Source organism: Oryctolagus cuniculus, chromosome 1, assembly GCF_964237555.1.
Source record: "Oryctolagus cuniculus chromosome 1, mOryCun1.1, whole genome shotgun sequence".
In the NCBI taxonomy this organism is placed as follows: Eukaryota; Metazoa; Chordata; class Mammalia; order Lagomorpha; family Leporidae; genus Oryctolagus; species Oryctolagus cuniculus.
This window is the reverse complement of record NC_091432.1, coordinates 215,234,931-215,251,204: the sequence shown is the minus strand read 5'-3', so window position 1 is coordinate 215,251,204 and position 16,274 is coordinate 215,234,931. Positions and strand designations below refer to the sequence as shown.

General features: G+C 48.8%; 1 protein-coding gene and 1 non-coding gene across 5 annotated transcripts in view; both read right to left on the bottom strand.

The window, feature by feature from the left end:
* The window catches only part of DNAJC25 (DnaJ heat shock protein family (Hsp40) member C25), a 38,519-nt gene extending 35,078 nt beyond the window's left edge, over nucleotides 1–3,441 (bottom strand). For 2 of the 4 annotated variants that reach the window (XM_070078261.1, XM_070078297.1), the window contains exon 1: nucleotides 2,981–3,441. In XM_070078261.1, the coding sequence (XP_069934362.1) occupies nucleotides 2,981–3,313 (333 nt within the window). In that variant the 5' untranslated portion in view covers nucleotides 3,314–3,441. 4 annotated transcript variants of the gene reach the window in all.
* A 10,698-nt stretch (nucleotides 3,442–14,139) lies between these two features.
* Nucleotides 14,140–14,246, bottom strand: LOC127484975 (U6 spliceosomal RNA). The gene has a single exon (XR_007912178.2). It is a non-coding gene; the product is annotated as a U6 spliceosomal RNA (small nuclear RNA).
* Between the last annotated feature and the right edge of the window lie 2,028 nt (nucleotides 14,247–16,274).

Sequence of the window (16,274 nt, the reverse complement as noted above, 5' to 3'; positions counted from 1 at the left end):
CCCATCCAAGTCTCCCCCCTGGGTGGCAAGGGCACGAGCACCAGGACCATCGTCTGTTGCCTTCCAGAATGCCCTCAGCAGAGCTGCATGTGAAGCAAAGTAGCTGGGCAGTGGCGGCTTCACCTCTGGAACACAGTGGCCACCCCTGGATACAAGTTTTAACGGTCATGACCTGATGTGCCAGACACTGTGCTAGATGCCATGGATATACACACGGAAACCAAGGAGCATAGTGTAGTGGCGAGGGGAAGGGCTGCTCGGGGTTTATGGTGCAGTGTGATAAGTGCTATAAGCCACATAAAAGCAAGAGGGACTGGACTGTTCCACCTCATGAAATCCAATGTTGACACTGAGTGAGTGCCTTTACTTCACGTCCAAAGTCCATGAACTCCTGAATCCTCAAATAGTCAAACACACTAAATACGATCGCACTGTATCGACTTGAAAGCAGTGTGTGGCATCATCGTGGCTGGGCGTCTTGCTGACACCTGGAATTGTAAATCATTTGGGAATGCGAGCTAAGCAGGACTCCCTCTTCCGGTGTTCCCCAATCTCTCCACGCACAGGCAGAATCTTTTGTTGCTAAAACAGTGAACGACCAAGTGTCATACCTTTTTCATCCTGCTAAGTATATTTAAATCACATCAGTATTCTTACTTTTCAATGTTCTCCATCTAAAAAACACTCTCTCTCCAAAGGGCACGTATTTGACCAAAACAACCTCAGTCATCCATCCACCCATGTCTTGGACAAAGACAGTTCCCATCCTAGCGATGTATTCATTGTCAATGGTCAGAGACTGGCTTCCGAAGCCACTGGAACTCAGTTTCTCCCATTATTCCATCAGACGTGCTCCCAGCCCCAGGAAACAATCCAAGCAAAACAGCGGTTCCGTCCCCATCACCTCCAGGGGGCAGCTAGGAAGGCCCACAGGATGACCCCAGTTCACGAAATCTTGGCATTACCCGGAAACAGCATTTCTCTGCCAACATCCGCACCATTCCCCAGCGCAACAGCAGTAACAGGAGACCACTCTGTCCGTTTTCAATAGCCTCTCCCCGACACACACGTCAACTCCTTGTCCTTACTCCAAGGGACGCCAGCTGCAGTGAGGTGAGCAGTCCCTGGAAGAGCTCTGCTGGGAGGAGTGGCATCCAAGCCCACCCGGTGTGACGCTTCAGTGGGGGTTTTCACACACGTCTGCTGGGTGCAATCTACCCCCAGGCGTTCATCTCCCTCTCACAGGTGCTTCCCATTCTCCTGTGGGGGGCATGGGAGCCTCCCCCCCCTTCAGCACAGCCCGTTTCTAGGCCCCAGGCAGAGGTATTCCCAGTTACAACACCTTTCCGAGCCAAGAGTACAAGTGCCACCTCCTCCGGGCACACCAGTCTCTAACTGCCCGGCACGTCTTTATCCTTGAGTGCACAGCTTCTCTTACCTAGCTTCTGCTTAACTGATAGAGCAGGGCTACACCCAAGGTATAGGAACCGTCAGAGGCAACCTTGCAGATCCTCCAGAAAATGTTGGCATTTGCTTTCACAGTTCTGACCAATATTCTCATCAGTCTCAACACCAAACCCACCGCTATCCAGGCCCACAAGACCCAGCCCAAGACTACGGCGCCAGCGCTTCTGCTGCCCTCTCTCCAGGAAGTTCCCCAATCCGCCCAGAGCCGCCTTCCGCACCACCAGCTCCCAGCTGGCTTCCCGACCGCTGTCTTCCCTCGGCGAAAACCTCAAGTTGGGGCTTCACCCGTTCAGCTGCCCCGGCTGGAGAGACTTCCGCCCCACTTTTCGGATGTCTTTCCTTGATGGCTCTTTACCCTAAACCCCTCTGGCCTGAGCACCTCCCCAGCTCCCCATCTGCACCTCAGTTACCTGCCAGTAAAAATGACAGTCCCACTCAGGCTACGGAGACTGCAGTGACTGAAACAGGCCCAGTTTACGACTCCAAGATATCCACTCCGCTCCGGAGAGCATCAAGGGAGAATCTGGCGACTCACTACTTTCAACTGGAGAAAGTTAATCTGCAGAAAACGACCCCCGGGGTAAATTACAGTCCATGCACACAAAGTGCAATCATGAAGAGCAGACCACGTAGCAACAGTCTGGGCAGTTTTATTCCTTTGGCCTGGAAATATAAAAGACTGAGAAATATCTAGCATGCCTAGGGCCCCTGAAACAGTAATACACCTGCTGACTTTTTTTTTTTATTATACGGGTTGATGTTTATAGTAACAATAACAAAAAGAGCATCAGGCTAAATCTCTGTATCCCCATAGGACACGAAACCTTTTGTCGAATGACTAAACATATTTACAAAATATTTCCTACCAGAAATTCTCAGAGTCCTGCACCCCAAGTTATTAAGCCCGTTATTCCCGGGTCCCAGTCGAGGAGTTTTATTCCCCATTTAATAACTCTGTGAGAGCTATCAGGTGCTTAATTCTGCGTATGAGGGAACAGTTATCCAACTTAAGAAATCCTTATACAAGGTCAATCAGAGGGTCAGAGCCAAGAGCCTCGGACTGGCAGCTCGCCGTTCCTAGTGTTGGTCTGCCTCCTGAAACCCAAGCTAAACGTCATCACTAATACCGTCCCCAGAAACCAAATTTCTGTCCTATCCCATTGGCGCAACGGGTGTCGTTCAACGTTCGAGCCCGCTTTCTGAGCGTGAACTGCCAAGTTCTTAGAAGGTTTTCACGAAACTCCAACACGTCCAGAGCTTTGTACAACAACGACGGTCACCAACGAGGCCCGAGGGGGCTCCTGCCCCTCGCGCTCGGCGGGCCCGCTCGGCCCTCGCACGCGGCCACGTGGGGGAACGCTGAGGATCCCCAAGGTCGAGGCGGCGGCCGCGCTGCGCGCCGGGGACACCGTGAGCCCAGCTGCGCGCGCCAGGGGCGCCGGTGGCCGCAGGCGCCGCGCCACGCGCTCCCCGCGAGGGGACCCCGCAGCCCGTGCGCGCCCGCGGGCCTCACCTTGAGAGTCTCGTAGGCGGTGGCCACCAGCAGGAAAGCCGCCTCTGCGCTCTGCGGCGTCCGCCCCAGGCCTTCGTCGCCGGGCTCGGGCCGGTAGCGGTCGGGGTGGTAGCGCCGGGCCAGCTGGCGGTAGGCCCGCGCGATCTCCGCCTTGCTGGCCGAGCGGCTCACGCCCAGCACCTCGTAGCAGTCCCGCGTGCCGCAGTAGAGCCCCTCCACCAGGGCGGCCGCCGGCCGCGCCAACATGGCCACCAGCAGCAGGGGCGACAGCAGCACCAGCCAGCGCCGGCCGGCAGCCCCGGGTCTCCCGCGCGGAGCGACCGGCACCCCCATCCCGGCCGCTCTCCCACACTCCGCCACTCGCCAACCCGGCTCGGCCGCCGGGGCCCTACTCCACGTCTGCAGGCGGCGCCTCCGCGCAGGCGCACAGGGCGCGGCCCGGCCCCCTCTTCCTGCACGACCCGTTGCTAGGGGAGAAGGACGCCGCAGTCGCCGGCGGCTTCCGGTGTCCGCCTGCACGCCTGCGCAGTCTCAGCAGCCGGCGGGTCAGCTCCCGGTTGGACCCGGGGGATGTTTCCGTGTCCCCGGCGCGCTTCGCCCGCGTGGGCAGAGCGCGTTACCGTTAGGCGTGCGCGTTACACGGTAGCTTGTCGGCGTCGTGACGTCACCTGCTGCAGCAGGTCGTCTGCCTGTCGTGCATCCCTGATCAAAGTCAGGTCTCCAGGCCAGGACAACTCCCTTTCAGGAACCCCCTTCTACTTTCTAAACCGAAGAAGCTGGAAGTTCCAGGCGCTGTCTGCCAGGAGCCCCGAAAGTTCATGGCCATCTAACTCGGGCTTTCTCTGCCTTCGCACCGTCTACGTGTGGACCAGGAGATTCCTCGCCTTGGAGGGACTGTCCTGTGGGGTGGAAGATGTTTGTTTAGCAGCATGCGCGGGCTCTCCACAGTGGGCACAGTTAGTACCATAACCCCGTGTCCACACACACACAAATGTTTCTAGAGATTACCAGATATCTCTTGCGGGTAGGGTTTCCGGAGGGGGGAAATAACAATTAGATAAATTTGAATTTAAGATGAATTTTTTTTGTTGCTGGATGTCCCAGATAGCAAAACGAAGAACTTAGCATAAAAAAAAAATATATATGCCTGGCGTTCGCAGGAAGGGGTGCAGCTTTCCAAGAACTGAATGTCCGTAGGACTGGGGAGAGGGGAGGAGGTAGGGGATGAGACTGGAGAAAGTGTGGGTGACCAGGCTCATTTAATTCTTGGATGAAGTAGCGCCTTAAGAGCAATGGAGAGTCAGCACGGGATTTTTAACCAGTCCAGTGACACCTCTGGCTTTGCATCTCAGAACAATTACTCTGGCAGAGAAAAGAAACGGGAAGATGATTAAGAGCCAATTCCGGGGGGACCAGCATTGTGGTGTAGCAGGTAAAGCCACCGTCTGCTCCACTCTGATCCAGCTCCCTGCTGATAACCAGGAAAGCATGGCGCAAGTGCTTAGCCCCTACACCCACATGGGAGACCCACAAGAAGCTGCTGGCTTCAGATCAGCCCAGCTCTTGCCATTGCAGCCATTTGGGGAGTGAACCAGCAGATGGAAGAATCTCTCTCTTTTTCTCGCTCGCTCTCCCTCCCTCTCTCTTGATATCCCTCTCCTCTCTCCCTCTCTCTCTCTCTCTCTCTCTCTTTCTCTCTGTCTCTCTCTCTCTCTCTGCCTTTCAAATAAATAAATAAATCTTTAAAAAAAAATTTATGGGAGCCCAAGTACCTACAAGCAGACCACCTGTTTCCAAGCAATGGCACTGAGAATGCAGAAAGAACAGACCTGTGGGGGAAACATATTTCTGAGGCAGAATGGATAGCGTTTAGTCACTGGTTCTGCAGAAGTGAAGAAAAGGAGAGTTGTGCTCGGTGCCGCGGCTCACTAGGCTAATCCTCCACCTGCGGCGCCAGCACACCGGGTTCTGGTCCCGGTTGGGGCACCGGTTCTGTCCCGGTTGCCCCTCTTCCAGGCCAGCTCTCTGCTGTGGCCTGGGAAGGCAGTGGAGGATGGCCCAGGTCCTTAGGCCCTGCACCTGCATGGGAGACCAGGAAGAAGCACCTGGCTCCTGGCTTGGGATCGGCGCAGTGCTCCGGCAGTGGCAGCCATTTGGGGGGTGAACCAATGGGAAGACCTTTCTCTCTGTCTCTCTCTCTCTCTCTCTCTCACTCTAACTCTGCCTGTCAAAAATAAAAATAAAGAAAAATTTAAAAAAAGAAAAGAAAAGGAGAGTCGTGATAACACCCAGGCTTCTGATTTGCACAACCAGGTCTCTCCCTGAAATGGGTTGCGCAGAAGGAAAGAACACTCTCTGTAAGATGGTGCTTTCGTTTTAAACACGGCCGCCATCCCCACATTGGATCGTGTCATTTCCAATTTGGAGACATTTGCTGATTCTTGTTGAACCCAGCCTCCCGTGAGGCATTTCAGAGGTGCAGGTTACCCAATCCGCCTCCTCCAGGTAAGCGCCTCTTACAGAAGGGCTCTCCTTCCAACCTGGAAAAATCCCCATTCACCTTGAGATAGAGGAAATCTCCTGCATTGCATATTTGATCCTGTTACTCTTACCCAACTTCACCCTCAGAATGCAAACACCTTAGCATGGGTGTTGTGGCTCGAATGTTTGTGTCCCTCCAGCATTCGCGTGTTGTAGTCCCATGTCCAACATGACAGTGGGGCCTTTTTGGATCAGCATTGTGGTGCGGAGGGTTAAGCTGCCTCCTGCGATGCTGGCCTCCTGTATGAGGGCCCCTTCGAGTCCCAGCTGCTCCACTTCCGATCCAGCTCCCTGCTAATGTGCCTGGGAAGGCAGTGAAAGATGGCCCAAGTGCTTGGGCCCCTGCTACCTATATGACCTGGATGGAGTACCAGGCTCCTGGCTTTGGCCTGGCCCAGTGCCAATCGCTGTGACCATTTGGAGAGTGAGCCAGCAGATGTGAACCCAGGGGACTAGCTGACCCCCTTTAAGCCCTTGCATCGCATCTGCTATGTGGAGACACGGGGTTCCCCTCCTGCAGTGGACACAACCACAGGGAGCAAGCCCTTCCAGGCACTGACTCTATCAGCTTCTTGACCTTGAACTTCCCAGCCTCCAGAGCTATCATCCATAAATTGCCCAACTCTGGTATTTCGCACAAACTGGCTAAGACGTGACTTCCAGGGTCCTGGGACAATCTGGACTCTCAGATGTTCTGCTTTTGCTCATCCTGGTTCCTCTGCCTGGAATCAGCCTTCCCCCACCCTCATGCTCTGCAGGACTCCCCCATAGCTCAGGACTTAGCCATGTGTCTCCTCCACTTGGGAGAAACTTCCTGTTTTAGACGTATTTGGAATAGTCAAGCTAAACTCATTGAAACAAAGGATCAAAAGGTGCTAGGAATAGAGGAAAATGGAATCTGCCCACCCACAGGTAGGAAGTTTCAGTTCTAAAAAATGAGTATGTTCTAGAGATTGGCAGTACAACATTGTGCCTGTAGACAATAATAATAATAGATTATTGTACACTTAAAGATCTGCTTTCTTTCTCTAAAAATTAAAATTGAAATAACCTGAGAGGCCAGAACTTGGCCTAGTGGTTAAGATGCCTGGATCCCACTTCAGAGTACCTGGGTTCAACATTCAGCTCTGGCTCCAAACTCCAGCTTCTTACTAATGTGAGCCCTGGGAGGCAGCAAGTGAAGTCCCAAGTACTTGGGTCCCTGGCATCCATTTGGGAGACCTGGATTGGGTTCCTGGCTTCCCCCTGACCCAGCTGTGGCTGTTAGAGGAATTTGGAGAATGAACCAGAAAGAAGAGGATTCTTTCTTTCTGTGTCTGTCTCTTTGCATCTCAAATTAAAAAAAAAAAAAAAATCTGTTGAGAGATGGATCTCATGGTCTGTGTTCTTATCACAATAAAATACAAAACATTTTTTAAAAAGTAGATGTAGGGAGGTGAGTGAGGGCTCTCATCAAAGCAGACAGACAGAACGTTGGTCCCTGGCTGGGCCAGCTATTACTTGATTGCCCCTGAGCTGCAAACCCCCATTCCTTGCCCCAGGGAACTATGCTCTGCTGACTACATTGCCCCGTTGCCAGCCGGCAATTGAGGGACACTGCAAGACTGGAAATGGAAAGGTGGGCTTTTCTTCTCCAAGCAAACCAATCAACGGACAAGGGTCCGTTAGGAGTTCAGTGCCAGTTCTTTGCAACCACGTTGGTGATGGCTCCCTTGTCATGGGTTGAATTATGTCCCCACGCCCCAAATATATACCAAGTTCTATCCCCTGGTAGCTGTGATTATGGTCTTATTTGGAAATACATAGGGTCTTTTCAGAGGTATTTGGTTCAAATGAGCTCACTCTGAATTGGGGTAGGTCCCAATCACTTATGTCCCTATAAAAAGAGAAAACAGAGGCAGACATGCAGAGAAAATGATCCAATGGAGACAGAAGCAGAGATTGGAGCTAGGCTGCCAGAAACCAGGGAATGCCAAGGACATTGTTGGCAACACCAGGCACCAGGGGACGGGGAGAAGTGTGAAACAGATCTAACCTCAAAGGGCCCCAAAGGAATGGGGCGTGCTGATACCTTGATTGCAGACTTGCCACCTCCAAATCCGTGAGACTACGAATTTCTGTGGTTTTAAGTCACCTCTTCTGTGGTAATTTATTACAGCAGCAGGAGACGCTAATGCAGCTCAAGGCGGTTGTCATACAGGAAGCAGCTGCTGGCTCTCAGCAGAGGCAGTTTCTATACCCTGAAGGAGCATGCCTGACCCAAGGCAAGAGAATGCAAGCTATAGGGGAGCCGGGAAGGATCACAGACACGCCTGGTCAGGTAGGGTCAGATGTTAGACTAATGACTGGGGTTAGAGATAGCCTACTCAGAGAGGGGGAAATTGTGCTTGACAAGGGCAGGCTGCCCCGGCTCTCACTTCATCTATCTCACTGCAGGAAACTCTATGAGCCAGACAGAATGTGGAATAAAATACTAGGAAAACCATCTGATGACTAGGAAATTTGAAAACTTGGATGAATGCACTAGTTTCTAGAAAAACACAAAACCTCAAAACCAGTGTTTGTATAAATATTATGGAAGCTTAAAAGTTATCAAAGGCTCTCTCTCCTCAAAAAAAAAAAAAAAGGCACTACAAAAAATAGAAAATGATCACTCATTTTATTAGGTTAGTGGTATATTAATTCTAAAACTAGCTGAGGGCACACAAGAAAATAGTACAACTAATTAAATCCGGCCGTTGTTGTTTTAATATTACATCTTGACCCAATAAGAGTCTTTGCAGGAATATAAAGATGGTTTACCAATAGAAAATTTATCAATGTATTAACCAATTAATACATGGAAAGAAGCAATTCAGTTAAGAATAGGCAGAGGATTTAAACAGGCATTTCATGAAAGAAGAAAAAACGAATGGCCAAGAGATATGTGAAAAATGCTCCATGTCATTAGCCATGAAGGAAATGCCAAGTAAAACCACAGTGAAGGGGCCGGCAGTGTGGCGCAGTGATGCAGTGCCACACTGGCATCCCATATGTGCACCCGGCTGCTCCACTTCCAGTCCAGCTCTCTGCTATGGCCTGTGAAAGCAGTAGAAGAGGTCCAAGTCCTTGGGACCCTGCACCCATGTGGGAGACCTGGAAGAAGCTCGCTTCGGATCAGCTCAGCTCTGACCATTGCAGTCATTTGGGGGGTGAACCAGCGGATGGAAGACTCTCTCTCTCTCTCTCTCTCTGGTTCTACCTCTCTCTGTAACTCTTCCAAACAAATAAAATAAATCTTAAAAAAAAAAAAAAACACAGTGAGATGTTATCTCACTCCAGTTAGAGTGACTGTTATCCAAAAGACAGAAAATAACAAATGTCAAGGAGCCTATGAAGAAAAGAGGAGTTTATACGCTGTAGGTGGGAGTGTAATTTAGTACAGCCATTATGGAAAACAGGGTGAAGGCTCCTTAAAAACTAAAAGAGCTGCTGGCACCACGACTCACTAGGCTAATCCTCCACCTTGTGGCGCCGGCACACCAGTTCTAGTCCCGGTTGGGGCGCCGGATTCTGTCCCGGTTGCCCCTCTTCCAGGCCAGCTCTCTGCTATGGCCAGGGTGTGCAGTGGAGGATGGCCCAAGACCTTGGGCCCTGCACCCAAAAGGGAGATCAGGAAAAGCACCTGGCTCCTGGCTCCTGGCTTCGGATCAGCGTGGTGCGCCGGCCGCAGCGCGCCGGCCGCGGCGGCCATTGGAGGGTCAACCAACAGCAAAAGGAAGACCTTTCTCTCTGTCTCTTTCTCACTGTCTACTCTGCCTGTCAAAAAAAAAAAAACCTAAAAGAGCTGCTGTGAGCTATCCACTTCTGGCAATAATCTGAAGGAAATGGAATTGGCGTATCAGAGAGACACCTGTATTCAATGTTCATTGCAGCACTAGGCACGATAGCCATGTGCAAGATATGAAATCAATCTGTGAGTCCATGGATGGATGAGTGCAGAAAGAAAATGTCACACACACACACACACACACACACTATTCAGCCATTGAAATAAAGAATGAAACTCTGACACTTGCTGCAGAATGGATGGAATTGGAGGTCATTATACTAAGTGAAATACAGCAGACACAGGAAGATAATTACTGCATGATCTCTCTCACTGTGGAAGTTTCAAAAAGTCTATGTGTGGGGTCGGCGCTGTGGCATAGTGGGTAAAGTTGCTGCCTGCAGTGCCAGCATCCCGTAAGGGCACCTGTTCGAATCCCTGCTACTCCACTTCTGATCCAGCTCTCTGCTATGGCCTGGGAAAGCAGTGGAAGATGGCCCAAGTCCTTGGGTCCCTGCACCCGTGTGCGAGACCTGGAAGAAGCTCCTGGCTCCTGGCTTCAGACTGGTGCAGCGCCAGCCATTGCAGCCATCTGGGGAGCGAACCAGCAGATGAAAGACTTCTCCCTCTCTGTGCCTTTACCTCTCTGTAACTCTGCCTTTCAAAATAAATAAATATTTTTAAAGTCTATGTAAATTTAGAATAGTGCTTACTAGGCAAGGGTGGTGGTAGGTGGAGGTGTAGAGGCAGATTGGCTAAAGGATATGAAAAGACAGAATGGGTTCTAGTGTTCACAGCACAGCCAGTTCACAGTTATGTATGATGTACTGTGTAAAGAAGCAGAAGAGAAAAATAAATTAATTCTGCCGGCGCCGTGGCTCACTAGGCTAATCCTCCGCCTTGCGGCGCTGGCAAACCGGGTTCTAGTCCCGGTCGGGGCACCAGATTCTGTCCCGGTTGCCCCTCTTCCAGGCCAGCTCTCTGCTGTGGCCAGGGAGTGCAGTGGAGGATGGCCCAAGTCCTTGGGCCCTGCACCCAAATGGGAGACCAGGATAAGTACCTGGCTCCTGCCATCGGATCAGTGCAGTACGCCGGCCACGGCGGCCATTGGAGGGTGAACCAACAGCAAAGGAAGACCTTTCTCTCTGTCTCTCTCTCACTGTCCACTCTGCCTGTCAAAAAAATAAAATAAAATAAATTAATTAAATAAAATTTTAAAAGAACCAGAAGAGAGGAGCTGGTAGGCTCTAAATGTAAGGACAATAGAAGGAAATGGATATCCTAAATGCCTGGTTTGATTAATTTATATTATATCCATGTGTTAAAATATTGCGTACTACTCCATAGAGATGTACAGTATTGGGAGCCAGCATTGTGGCATAGAGCTACTGCCTGCAACACAGGCATCCCATATGAGTGCCAGTTCGAGTCCTGGCTGTTCCATTTCCAATCCAGCTCCCTGCTAATTGCCTAGGAAAGCAGCAGCAGATGGTCCAAGTGCCCCTACACCCATGTGGGAGACCAGGAAGAAACTCCTGGCTCCTGGCTTCAGTCTGGCCCAGCCCTGGCCATTGTGGCCATTTGGGGAATAAACCAGTGAATGAAAGGTCTCTCTGTGTCTCTCCCTCTCTCTCTGTAACTCTGCCTTTCAAATAAATAAATCATTTTTTTTAAAAAAGGAACAAGTATTGCATATTAAGCAAAACTTTTTTTAAAAAATAAGAAAAATGTTAAGTTTTATGGTTTAAAATCACAATTCTCTCATTGATACAGAAAAAGAAAATTTAGAATTTAAAGTTTATAATTCTTAAAATTACAAAATATAGGCTAGGGAGTTAGCCTAGCAATTAAGACACCTGTGTCTCACATCAGAGTGCCTAGGTTTGATACTCTGCTCCAGTTCCTAACTTCAGCTTTCTGTCAGTACAGACTCTGGTAGGGAGCAGTGGTGGCTCAAGTAATAGAATTCCACCCACATGGGAGACCTGGATTGAGTTCCTGGCTCCTGGCCTTAAGCCGACATAAGGGAATGAACAAACAGATGGAAACTAACTATCTCTTTCTCTCAAGTAGATAATTTTTTAAAGACTGTTTCTTTAAAAAAAATAAAATTACAAAGTATGAATACTAGAATTTTTCTTACCTTGGTAAAGTTTGTATACAACAAACCTACAGCAAAGTTAAACTTAACAGAAGCATATCCTTTAAGATCAGGGAAATGCCTTTGTAAAATTGCTTTGCTTAACACAACACTGCAGGTTCTTGAATTCTGAGAAGGGGGGAAATATATAAAGATTGTAACAGAAGAGATAAAATTGCCAATATTTACAAATGACATGGGCATTTAGAAAAGCAAACAACATCAACAATCAAGCTATTATAGAGATTAGCAATATTAGCAACCCAATTCCATCCAGTAGAACTAATACCATTTATCTGTAATAGCCAACTAGAAAATATATTTTGTCTGTTACTGAATAGACAGCATCCAGCATGCATAAGTACTCAATAAATGCCTGTTGAATGGCTAAATGAGTGTGACTTATGGTGGACTGGGTGACTGAGGGTTCTTCCAGGATTGACTCCATCTTCCCAGTCTTAGGGAGAGCCCTGCAGTGTAGGGTGCAGTCTGGGTGTGCTACTGACTGCAGGTGCAGTCACACCATGTATGATGTGCTGCCCACAATCTCTGCCCACAGAACAAACTACCTCCTTTCGGGCTTTCTTTCTCAAGACTGTGACAGAGGTGCAGAGGGCTTATTCACTGGTTTATTTATTACTAGAACCAGGCCAAGAACTGTGGTGTGAGAGTTCTTTATTACCCTTGGCTCACTTCCTTAGGTAAATGTGTTCACTAAATCAGTACAATCTTCCGGGCAGGTTGTTTTAATCAGTAGGAATTCGTTGAATAATAACAGATGAAGTGAAAACATCCTTGTTATTTAAGCTCTGGCCTTTGATTCTATTTCTTTTGGTCCCAAGTTCAAGATTAGATGATCACAGGTGTATTCTGGCATGCAGCCTCTGTACTCCATTCCTTAGTGATCTATTTGTACTTCAAATTTCATAGTAAATCCTAAAAAAAGGAGAACCTAGCAGCACAGCAAATAGGGATTTCTTCACAGATAGTCTTTGGCAAATGACTTCAAAGCGTCAGTGAACTTGTAGGCTAACAGCATTTTGTGATTAGCAATTTGATCACAACCGGCATTGGGACTGACCTGTACAGCATTTCTGATTTTTTATAAACAATGTTGGCAACTCAGATGGAATACAACTAACATTCTCCAGTGTCAACATAGACTTGAGACTTCCATGAACCTAACTTTATTTCATTTGATGTGAACTTATCATGGGCCAAGCATACATAGTTAGTTCCAAAACAGAGGTCTTATCATGGGCCAAGCATACATAGTTAGTTTCAAAATAGAGGTCTTATCATGGGCCAAGCATACATAGTTAGTTCCAAAATAGAGGTCTCTGTGAATAGTCACATTTGCAAGTTTGCAAGTATACTCATAGTTCATTCACACACATCGCATGAAGTCTCAGAATCAAATCATTCTCTTTAAGGCAGAGAAAGAAATGCTTCCATGAACATGTACTTTAAAAGTAAAATTACAAAGCCAGCATTGCTCTTGAACTTCCTTTGTTGGTCATGTTTTCGAAACTGTCCATCTCACTGAAGGTGGACTGCTGGGCCAGTGAGCACTGGGGTGAGTGAGGAGATTCATGCAATGCAACACCACCAGTTTCCTTGCCACCCCCATTTGCACTTTGGTCAGACTTGCGTGCTTATGAATGAACTCTCTGCCTGCCCCACATAAGCCTATGATATTTTAAGAATGAATATTGGTTTCTCCCTCCTCCCTCCCGAAATCCATCCACTTGAAGGAAGGAGGAAATCCGCCTGTGTTGGCTGCAGTCCTTTCACATCCACTGCCCTTCACTACAGAGTCTACTGGGTCACTTCCGGGGAGAAACTCACTTGACAGTCCTCCCTCTCCTCTGGCATTCTTCATGGGGCAAGCAGAAGAATCACAGAGCTCACACCATCCATTCCTACTGGGTTTATATCCTGGACCTGCTGGCTCACTGGGGACACAAAAGCCAGCTGCTGACTTGTTGACCACCGGAGAGCCACCAACAAAAATACCATTGGGCAGAGATTGAAGAGGACAAACCTGTTCGCCCCAGCTGGTTCCAGGGCACCCATCAGAGGTCATGTTGGTTCCTACATTGTCCAGCAGAGGGTGCTACCCACTCCTGCACGCTTCTCACATGGTTGATGATTGAATTCCACGATTTAAAGTTCTCATAACTTCCCTCAGAATTCACGAACGAAATACCTTTTAAAGCCAAGTACCTGGGGGTGGGCATTTGGAATAGGAGTTAAGATGCTGCTTGGGAAACCCACATCCAGAATCAAAGCGCCTGGGTTTGAGTCCCAACTCTGCTCCTGAGTCACTGGCGACAAGCGATGGCTCAAGTGGCTGTGCCATGCATGAGATACCCAGTTTGAATTCCAAGCTCCTGGCCCGACCCTGGCTGTTGTGGGCCTTTGGAGAGTGAACCATCAGATAGGACATCTCTTCCCCCTCCTTACCTCCCTCCTTCTCTCTCTCTCCTTTTCGAACAAATTAGTTAAGATTTAGAAAATAAAGCACCTAAAAATGGGATCATATAGATGATCAGTTGCGTAGACAACAGGGAGAAAGCTAAGAACAGCGCAACACTTGCTCTGTGTGCTTCCTTACGGGAAGACGGTGAAGGGGATTTTTGAACGGAACATACTATTTATTTATTTATTAAAAATATGGAATGCTTCATGAATTTGCATGTCATCCTCATGCAGGTGCCGTGCTAATCTTCTCTGTATCGTTCCAATTTTAATTTAGGTGCTGCCAAAGCCAGCACTGAACATACTATTTAAATTCTAGTGGTCTGAATGGAGGAAAAACATTTGCAACAAAAGATCAGCATGCAGGCCGGCGCTGCGGCTCACTAGGCTAATCCTCCGCCTTGCGGAGCCGGCACACCGGGTTCTAGTCCCGGTCGGGGCGCTGGATTCTGTCCCGGTTGCCCCTCTTCCAGGCCAGCTCTCTGTTGTGGCCAGGGAGTGCAGTGGAGGATGGCCCAAGTGCTTGGGCCCTGCACCCCATGGGAGACCAGGATAAGTACCTGGCTCCTGCCATCGGATCAGCACGGTGCGCCATCTGCGGCGGCCATTGGAAGGTGAACCAATGGCAAAGGAAGACCTTTCTCTCTGTCTCTCTCTCTCTCTCACTGTCCACTCTGCCTGTCAAAAAAAAAAAAAATCAGCATGCAGGCTGACACCTATTTATTTTGTGTCTAAATAATCTTTGAAGTCATGTTGACAGTCACTTCAGAAACATTTTTATGATAAGATTTTACATGGGAAGTGTAAGGAGATGGGTGTCTATTAATTAGCACAGAACACGTGCAGGTGGGCCCGGTTCCAGTCCCCGCTGTGAAGCACTGTGTGGCTCTGAAATAAATTGAAACACAAAACTTTTTTTAAAAAAAGATTTATTTATTTATTTGAAAGTCAGAGTTACACAGAAAGAAGGAAAGGCCGAGAGAGAGGTCTTCCATCTGCTGGTTCACTCCCCAATTGGGCGCAACGGCTGGAGCTGTGCCAGTCCGAAGCCAGGAGCTTCTTCCAGGTCTCCCATGCAGGTGCAGGGGCCCAAGGACTTGGGCCATCTTCTACTGCTATCCCAGGCCACAGCAGAGAGCTGGATCAGAAGTGGAGCAGCTGGTACTCAACTGGTGCCTACATGGGATGCCGGCACTGCAGGCGGCGGCTTTACTGCTATGCCACGGCGCCAGCCCCAAAACACAAAACTTAAAGAGATGTGAGTACTGAAAATTTCTGATGCAGCTTTTAAAAGTTGAGAAATGATAGGATTTTTTCACAAAGTTAGTTATAGGAAGCTTAACAATTGTACTTTAAAACTCACAATACTGGGGCTGGCATTGTGGCATAGTGGGTAAAGGTGCCGCCTGCAATACGGGCATCCCATATGGATGCCTGTTTGAATCCCTGCTACTCCACTTCTGATCCAGCTCTCTGCTATGGCCTGGGAAAGCAGTGGAAGATGGCCCAAGTCCTTGGGCCCCTGCACCCGCGAGGGAGACCTGGAAGAAGCTCCTGGCTCCTGGCTCAGGATCGGCGCAGCTCCAGCCGTTGCGGCCAATTGGGAGTGGACCAGCCAATGAAGATCTCTGTCTCTCCCTTTCTTTGTAACTCTGCTTTTCAAATAAAGAAACATATCTTAAAAAACAAACTCACAGTATTAAAAGACAAATAACAAGTTGGTAATGGATAAAGCCAAGTACAACAAAGCACTAGTATGTTTATATAAAGAATTATAGAAATTATTTTAGAAGTTAAAATACTATGTAAAATCATTTTAAACAGCAGAGACTTGATTTCACAAGTCACCATGGGAATGCAAATGACCATAAGTTACAATTATCTCACAAAATTAGCAAAGATTCTAAAATTTCCAGTGTTAGCAAGAGCAGTGAAAATAGACGGTTCACCCTTTTCTCAGGGCTGTGTAGATGAATAATTGGGATAACTTTTTGCAAGGCCGCTTGGTGATTGTAATACCGGGAACAGAGAAGCCCAGGCTAGTGGCAGAGAGCATGCGTAGCCTTTGATCTAGCCCTTTAGATCTCAGTGAGGTCCTCAACATACAGCAAATGCTCTATGCTCAAAGGTGTTCATGTGTTGCCCAGGCCACTCCAGCCCAGGGTCTCCGCGTTTTCCTCACTGCCCCCATCTGTTCCGCAGGTCTCCAACTGCCTGCAAAGGTTTTGTGAAGAGCAGTGTATCCTGTCACCACGTCGTCTTGGCTGCACGACAGCATCTGCTCTGCCTCATTTCAGTATGTTTCCTGTGGCTGTGTTTTTCAA